Here is a 9,303-nt window from a genome sequence, read left to right as displayed (position 1 = left end):
ATGAGTATCATCATGGACAAAACGTAAGGGGCCATACTATCCACACTCCCAGTTTTACTCTTCTGCCTCTTGTTAGTTCTTTTTTTTTTCTCTTAATTTTCCTTTACAAAAATATCCTTGACAAAACCTAATTGATGTATTGTAAACTTTTATATAAGCTTGACAACAGTGCTAACCATGTACATGTTTAGAATGTAATTAGTAGAACTCGAGTGCTTTTACTCCCGAGTTAACAAATTCTACATTCTTCATTTTGTGCATTAAAATTCACAAAAGTACTTTGTCAACTTTAATCTAAACATAGCAGTATATGTCAACCCCAGCTAATTCTTGAATGTGAATAAGTTTTATTTTGCCACGTAATGTTTCAGAATAGTAATGTTAGTTGCCAACTCACAAGCATATGCAAATAGATGCATAACTGGTTAAGGAAAGTCCCACAAAGAAAACGATAGGTTAAGAATGATCAACTTCACTAACCACCTTTTTCCCCTTTCTGTCACCCTCTTGTTTTGTTGTATAGAGAAAGGGTAAGCAAAGGATTTTGTCATTTTGTATTCTCAAATCTATATGGATATAAACATTACTTTAAAATGGGGCATGGTGAAAACAGGTTCTAACTCCTATGAGATATGGACATCACATCATCAGTGGCAATGGAAACAAATAGCATTTGCCACCACCAAAACATACATCCACTAATCATAATCCACTAACAGCAAAAGCTTCCTATTCAACTCATTTCATCAATCCTCAAAATGTTTTTACATGGACAACAAGGGCAAATTATAGGCACCTAAAACAATTCTGCTTCTGGTAGCATAGGTCACCACTGCATGCACATCTTCATACACAAACTTGGAAGGTAGGATCAGTAATTAAGCAATGAATATTTCACTCTCAAAACAATTTTCCCTTTTTCAACACCAAGCTTTCCACCAGTGACTAACCAATGGCCAGGAGGGTCTTGGGGTCCTTTGGTCATCTCAGACAAGTCAACATACTTCACCAACTTGTTGCCTGTGGCATTTTCTTTAAGGGTTGAGTTATCAAGGTTGGAGGTGTTTCCAGCATTCACAGTCTTTGGCGGCTTGTTCGGGATGTGATCCCAAAGCGATCTTCGGATCGTGCATCCAGGTAACCTTGAATATAAGAGCTTCATGTACAATACATTCCGTGATCCGAAATCCCACACTCCAAGTTGTGCTCCAGTAACTATGTAGACACCAGAGAAGTCTCCTATGAAGGTTTCAAGGTTCTCAATTGGTGCCGTGCTCACATGAGAAAAGTTCTTCCACTTAACAGGCTCAAACCACCGGCTGTCTTGCTCCTCAGGGCCCTGCCACTTGGGAGCACCTATAGCGACATGGCTGTCCCAATATGGGTGAAGGATTTTCGGAAGGGATACCAAGTGTTGAACGTGAACACTCAGCCGATTCTGCTTGCTTCCTTCTAGACAAAGATGTAAGCCAGTTACTGGCCTACGTCCGACTGTAATCTGCACTCAAAGAGAACCACCGTGTTTAATGTAAAATTCATTAGATATGTGCCACCTTTCACTACACTCTGGAGGCTCCTCACTAACCCAAGTAGCCAATATGTATATAAATTTAGCCACCAAACACCAATGTGACACGGAAAACTTCTTGAATCTGTGTACAAATTTTTCTGGATGCTTTACCTTCCAAGCATAAATGCAACTGGACACAGGTTATTAGCATGTTCTGATAATCTTTCTTAGTAATACATTTCATGAAAGATTATAAGTTTATGATATTATGCAGAAGTATAGCGGGCAATCATGTTTTAAACCAAAAATTACTATTGTGTAATATTCACAAAAAGGACGTTAGCTGAAGATGAAATAATAAAAGATTATATGACATCAATAGCTAGTTTTTCATCATGTCTGTACATATAAATGAAGAGAGTGTTGTGATGAACTTCACATTAATGAAGAGAAGACATTATACTACTTCAACCTATTGTAATAGAAAAATGAATTTTTATACTGTAAGTTCTTATCTTTCAAGCTTTGACAACATAGACAACACCAATTTTAACAATGAACAGAACCACATTGAAAAAGGATGACAATCAGGTATTAGTTGCCTTAAAATCATGTATACAGGAAATAATGAAAAAGAGTACTCAGTCATGTAAATTGAAGTAGTAACTTGAACTAAAATAGGGTGCTACTGGAGTTAAAGAAAAAAGACCAATCTAACATAATCCAGAGAACCACTTTACACATATCCAAAAGAACATATTAGAATTTAGAAAAAGAAATCATTTCATTCAAATACATAAATACTTAAAAACAAAAGTCTCAATTTATTTGATTCCCCAGACTTGAAGACAGTTTACTAAGGCACCAACTGATCAATTCTTAGAATTATATCTTGCTTAGCAACTCACAGTAACAAACCAAATTTCCCCAAGTGACTGCCCTATATGTAATTATGTGCCCACAAACAATAAATACATTACATTTCTTTAAAAGAATCATTGTCATGGGATAAGAAGTTTCAAAGCGAAGGAAAATGCCACAAATGATCTTTACCTGTTCTTGACTGACATAAAGTTTCTGGCCCATTATGCTGAATTGCAAAGATGGGCATACAGGTTCCTTCCTTTGTTGACCAGGAATCTTGTCCTGTAAAGGAGCCCATACACAAGGAATCTGAAACTCTAGGAAATATCTAAGTTCTTCAATAGGAGGTTTATCTGTGCGTAAAATTCAGATATAAGGAAAAAGAAATGTGCAACAGACATTAGACTATACTCCTAAAAATGGAAAAAAAATTCTAAATAATAAAAAATAAAGGATAAACTGACTTACATTCAAGATAAAGACCAATGGCACGAGTCAAATGCTCCTTGGCAGGTATCTCATCAAGGAGATCAGTTATAGGACAGAAAGTCATCTCAATGATATCTGGGGAGGACTTGATAGTTGATAACCATTTACTGTGGTTTTGTTCCAAATCATCTCCTCCTCTTCTTCTAAAAATGACTGTGACATCCTGACCAATAAGTATTCAAGGAAGTTAAGAGAAAAGAAAGAAGACTAGATTAAGACTTTATTTTCTAGACAGAATAGACAAAGATATCAACAGAACAGCCAGCTACTAACAATCGATAAACATAAAAGACATGTAAGTATTTTTCTTAATAACAATTATGAATTCTTCCCAATACAGATTCATGCTGACCCATAGTTCCCTATACATAGTTCAATGCGCTATGTGATGCAGGTCATATAACAAATATCAAGGGGATGTAAGAAAGAACGAGAAGAAAAAGTAAATACCAGGCTCTATGCAGGACCAAATTCCAAGAGATTACATAAGAAAAAATAAAACAAAGGTAGGACCAAATCAGATTTCCCAGTCATGGCTGAAAAATCCTGGGCATTAATGGTGAGAGAGTGTTGTGCCATAGTGCCAATGCTTCTGGTTCTAAAATAGTGAAATTTTATCACCATTCACCAGTGAATTACTATTAGCATTGCTTAGCACACCGAAGCAAAGAAGCATTGTCAGATTTAAGTTTTAAATCCATCAAATGAAATGAAGGAAGCTATTCCCATTGGATCAGTAGTTGGCAGAGTATACAATGATTCTGTAGTGTACAGGCCAGCAGCCTATTCAGAAGGGCCTTAAAACCCAATGAGGAGAAAGTCTCAAAGCAACTACTACTACTAATCACCACTGGAGATAACCATCCTCTCAGTTAACCATTCAATACCTACAAAATACCAAAACTCCAGTTTCGAAGGTATGCTAGTTATGTTTTTCTCACTCCTCTTCCTATCATTTCTCTTTATGCTCAATAGGACTACTAATTGCTAAACAAAGTCCCTCCTTACTTGAGACCTCGGGGAGAGGACCAAGGCCAACAGACCTGAGCTCTATCCATCTCATATACAACACATCCCAATGCATTTGCTTACACATTCTCAAATCTTAATAACACAAAAGGGAAGATAGATCACAACAAAAGCACAGGAAGAAGAAACACAAAATATTTATTACCTAGGAAGCACTAATACTTTATAACATCTATGTAATGGTGGCGCATGTGTAACTGTATTAGTATCAAATACTTTAGTAAATAGACGTCAAATACTGCAATGGATAAACTCTGGTATTCTATTGGGTCAACAATAGCTAATGATAATAAATATTCTCTTCAATTTTCTCCCTAAACTGTGGAAAAGGAATGGCCAACTATATCTTTTTTTTCAAATTTAAGATGTTTTATGTGATGTGTGCGTAAAATGTTTAGTGAGATGGTATATATAAATCATGTTGGATTATGTCATAACCCCATCCTAAGTTTTCACGAAATGTCATATACTCGTACCCTTGTGTATACCAGTATCATTGCCAATACTATTGACCGGGTATATGCATTGCAGCTATTAACTCACTTATTTTTGGTTTTGTACATCAATGTCTAGGAATTCTGGAAAGGATGGGGAAATTGAAAATCATGTTCAATTGTTGGGGAAATAACCATGTTAGAGGTTCTTGGTGAAACCCACAATGGGGTAGAACCTCAGGCATTGTATACTTCTATGCCTAAAGACATTATAGATTATGATAAGACTATATACCCTCATTTTACTTTAGAAAAATGGTTCATCAACATTTAAATGGCCATGATTTTGGATATAATTGTAAAAACTACCCTATAAATAAAATATTTCATAATAGTAACAAAACAGCAATAACAACAGCAAAGCCTTATCCCACAAGATGAGGTCCACTACATGGACCTCACGACTCCATTCAGCTCAGGAAAAAAAATCATAATAGTAAAACATACATTACATACTTCTTTCCCAATAGGATATGTTGCAGTCGTGGGTTGGGGATAAACCCCTTGACTATTGAATGAAAAGGGATCAACACCCTGCAAAAAAAGTAATTAAAATAATCAAGCATTATATTTATAGCTATCATGAGCCCGAATAATATAAATTTATACAAGAAAAGTGGTATTGAGGTGAACTAGCCTTATCCTTAGATTTTGTTTGCCCTGAACTTGTTTGGCTGTTGATGTCAGAGAACCTCTGATTTCCAATATCCTGAATATAGTTTTTCATCTCCAACTTTGACAAAGGAGAAGTATGGTGTTGTTTAACATAAATAACATCTTTACCACCCATAGTTATTGATGTAATGACATGAGTCCCAAAATTTTCAATAAAACTGCCAAAATGTAATAAAAAAAGTCAGAAGCAATCTTAAGATATCTTTGTTACAGCATTATGTAGATAACTTGTATATGCATACCTTGCCAAGGACAGTGGGTCCCAATTGACTGGGACAGCCTTTTTGACATTTCCTTGCAACCTTAAGTGGGATTTTTGAAGCTGAACCTTTGCAAGAGGAATGTAAAACCCATCTGAAGACAAGGTTTTTGTAGCTGCTTCATCAACATGTTTTGAACCAGTGAAGCTAAATGCAGAATTAAAACTCCCAATAGGAAACTTCCCTGATACATTTGCCCTTTCATTAAAGTATTCCACCATCTGCAGCCATAGCAGTACAATCATAAATTTGAGAAAACATTTCCTTAGTACAGTGTAATCTGAAATTTTAATATTTTGTTTGTCTCAAAAACTTAATGCATGCAAAAAATATCAGGAAATCAACCTGAGAATTATGAAAGATTTTTATAAAAACGAAAGATAGCATAAAAGATAAATGTCAGTAGTACATATGAATATATGATTTGGAAATTTCTGCCGAACAAGAAAATCTTCTAATGGAACCATTCTCTGCTATTGCTAACATCAGTGTCCATGCTAAGGCTGGCACAAGCTATCTATCATAAGATAGGTCCTCCTTTAATTATTTTAGTTTAAGCTACATGCCTACATAATTGACAAATGCTCAAGCACCATTTCTTAACCCTCCCCTCCCTTACAAATCCCATATTACACATGACAAATAAAACCATCCTCAACAAAATCACTTTGAGGGTTTTCACAGATCCATTGCTAGCAGCCATTCCACACCTCAATTTCATTACACCAGGACCATCTCTTGTCCACAATCATAAAAAGCAACTCATAACCGCTGTTAAATTCATCAAACACCCCAAAGATATGTCCCCTATACTGGCACAAACAATTAAGCATAACTGAACAAAAAAAAAAAACATGCTAAATTACATTCAGGAAAAAAAATTCCAGGTTTTAAAATACGGTCCATGACTGCAATTTTTGCCATAATGTCAAGGTTTTTGAAATCTCTGTGGTCGCAATTGTGGCCTCATCGGCACATTTGTCTGCAATTTCCCATAATATCAGGAATGCAACAAAACCCTGACTGCAAGAAAAAGTAATTCCAAAAAAGGGAAAATTTTCAATTGCAAAATTTACCTCTTTAAAACTGCGGACCCCAGAACTCTGACGCACCATAGCCTCCTGGTAGCATCCAATGTCCCTGGAAACATCGGGAACAGCCACATCCTCGTACAACCACAGCTCCCTACGGTGTTCTTCATCAATCTCAACTACCCTAGACCCTGAAACTCCTTTACAATAAAGCAACCTCGTATCAAAGTTCACATCAAAACCCCTCCCTAATGCTTGCAAAGCGTTAGTAGCAGTGTGCACCGCTGCTACATGCTCCCCCATGGCTCATCAAAATCCACTGAGCCCCTCAAAAAAAAAACTCTTATTTCACGCAATAAAAAGAAAACCCAATTCTGAATGGAACCAGAAGGTGAATTATCTCGTCGATCGAAGGGAATTAGCATGACCCACATGAACAAATTTCATAACATACACGAAAAAGAACGCGATTAAAACTAGTGAGCTAGGTGGGCATGTGACTCATCAAAAGGGTCATGATCAAACCCATCTCTTCACACCCTTCTCTTTCTTCTGTGTGCTCAACCGGTTGTTGACCCAGGGAAAATCATGATGTGCAAGAACAAACTCAATGGATCTAAGAGCGATGAAGATTAGATTTTTATCCAGAATCTGGTGTCGTTTTTGGGTGCTAGGCACTTCTTCTGGTGCTTGTCACTGACTTTCTATCTCTAAAGAGTTTCTCTCTGTAAAATAGAAACCTCTCTCTTCATTGACATTATCTTACAGTGTAGTTTTCTTTTCTTTCTTTCTTTCTTTGTAGGCTTCTACCTTGGGAGACTCTGTGGTTTTGTCTGTCCAAAGAAGCATTGACTTCAGTTTTCTGTCATAATTTACTTTCCATCGAAACGTTTGCGTGTTATTTTGCCTAACATCTTGACCGTCCATCCCTGGTCGTAGTATGTGCGTCCAAGTATGAATTCATGCACTTGTTTCAAGATTTTTTTATTTTTTTTGTAAATAGTCATTTTAATCCTAATGGGCTATAAAACACAAAATTTAGCCTCTCAACGGGTAAAAGGTGCGACAAATATTTCATGTTGTCCGTCACCGTTAATAAAATAGTCTAGGTGATATGGAGGGATAAATTTATCACTGAAATAATTGTCAACGTGTAGGGACATATTTTTCATAATATTTTTTTAACTTTTCGTCTTCTCATTCCACTGAAAACCTAAAAGATGAAAATGCAAAATTTAGTCTTCCAAAAGATAAGAAATGCGACAAATATATAATAATGAATTGTATAAGAGAAAAGTTATAGAAAAAGGAATTAAAAAACAGTAAAATATAGCTTAAGATTTGAACTATTGTATTTTGATTATCTATCTATTTATCCATCTATCAAATTATTAATCAATTTTTTAATTAATCAATGTAACTACTTATTTTCCAAAATAAAATAAAATTCTTTAGTTTTATGATATAAAAAAATTGAGTTACCATTTAAAAAAATGAAAGTCTTTTATTTCTTGAAATTTTTTGTTTCTTTAATTAATTATTAATCTTTATTACGTACTTTGTCATAGCATGTCAAATGAAATGTTATAGTCCCTAAATCCGCAAGAGATACAACTTTACAGCAAAGAATAAATTTTTGTATTAGTTTTTTTTTTAAGTTAACTTATGTATTAGTTTGAGCATTATTGTATTTTTTATTTAAATTTATTTGGGTTCTTTATTTGTTAGTAATTGTTTTCATTTTATTCATATTATATATAATAAGTGTTGTCTGGAATGAAAACACATAAGGTTTATCTAAGGGATTCTTTCATATTTCATATATATATATATATATATATATATATATATATATATATATATATATATATATATATATATATATATATATATATATATATATATATATATATAGATATATTTTTTGTGAGAGAGAGAGAGTGAGAGATATATATATATATATATATATATATATATATATATATATATATATATATATATATATATATATATATATATATATATATATATATATATATTCTTGATTAAGAAAAAAGACGTATAATTCCACTTTAACTTTATCTAGTTTAAATATTGTGAGTTTTTAAAAAAAATAGTTGATTAAATTTTTTTTAAAATAAATTCAAAACTCTCGACATATTATTTTCAATCTAAATATGAGGGCACTTAAGTTGGAATTGTGATATGAAATAATTTTAAAGATTAAAAGTGAGAAATTTAGTAGAAATTTGATAAAATTATAAGATATAAGATAAAGTTTTTGTTAACAGCAAAGATTAAGGTTTGACAAGGAAATCAAAATAATAAAAATATATATATTAAAAGGAAATTTAAAAAATATATTGCATAAGTACTAAACGAATAGGAGCAGTAAATTATAAATACATAATAATAATAATAATAATAATAATAATAATAATAATAATAATAATAATAATTAGTCACAATCTATTATTAACGTTCGGATATATTTGTTGTACTTTTTATACTTCCAGGGACTAAATTTTACATTTTTATCTTTCAGGGACGCATTTGTCAGTGAGGTGGGAAGACAAAAAGTCAAAAAAATATATTATGACAAATATGTCCATATGCTGGCAATCCACATTGGCAATCATTTCATTGACAAATTTGTCTCTCCGTGTCACGTAGACTATTTTATTAACGGTGACGGACGGAAGTTAACGGTATGACATATTTGTCGCACTTTTTACACTTTCAAGGACTAAATTTTACATTTTCATCTTTCAGATGTCCATTTGTCAGCGAACTACACATTGATGGACAAAAGTGACTATTTATCTTTTTTATTATTTATTTTAGACTAAAAACATGTTTTCAATGTCATTAAATTAAAAATGTTCATTTTTAAGTTCTTACATTAAAAAATTGTATTTTTTTAGTTCTCGTGAAAAAAAAAATTATATGTT

General features: G+C 33.3%; 1 protein-coding gene across 2 annotated transcripts; it reads right to left on the bottom strand.

Moving 5' to 3' along the window:
* Positions 1-531: 531 nt before the first annotated feature.
* Positions 532-7,194, bottom strand: LOC100817248 (MACPF domain-containing protein CAD1). Of its 2 annotated transcripts, none has more exons than XM_006573335.4 (7): positions 6,398-7,194; positions 5,304-5,542; positions 5,024-5,219; positions 4,834-4,920; positions 2,843-3,026; positions 2,564-2,727; positions 532-1,498 (listed from the first exon to the last, which is right to left on the bottom strand). In XM_006573335.4, the coding sequence occupies exons 1-7, from the start codon at positions 6,653-6,655 to the stop codon at positions 872-874; spliced, it is 1,755 nt and encodes a 584-aa protein (XP_006573398.2). In that variant the 5' UTR covers positions 6,656-7,194; the 3' UTR covers positions 532-871. The 2 variants fall into 2 exon arrangements, with proteins under 2 accessions (XP_006573398.2, XP_006573399.2); XM_006573336.4 differs by having other exon boundaries at positions 4,843-4,920.
* Positions 7,195-9,303: the final 2,109 nt, after the last annotated feature.

Source organism: Glycine max, chromosome 1 (genome assembly GCF_000004515.6).
Source record: "Glycine max cultivar Williams 82 chromosome 1, Glycine_max_v4.0, whole genome shotgun sequence".
Classification (NCBI taxonomy): Eukaryota; Viridiplantae; Streptophyta; class Magnoliopsida; order Fabales; family Fabaceae; genus Glycine; species Glycine max.
This window is presented reverse-complemented; position numbering and strand designations above follow the sequence as displayed.

What these genes read in the sequence shown, in the direction of transcription:
- LOC100817248 (XM_006573335.4), bottom strand. Translation starts at nt 6,655, where the DNA reads ATGGGGGAGCATGTAGCAGCGGTGCACACTGCTACTAACGCTTTGCAA. An exon ending in CATTGGTCTTTATCTTGAAT is followed by an intron (nt 2,728 to 2,842) that starts GTAAGTCAGTTT and finishes TTTTACGCACAG; the next exon opens with ATAAACCTCCTATTGAAGAA. An exon ending in TTTATGTCAGTCAAGAACAG is followed by an intron (nt 1,499 to 2,563) that starts GTAAAGATCATT and finishes CTTTGAGTGCAG; the next exon opens with ATTACAGTCGGACGTAGGCC.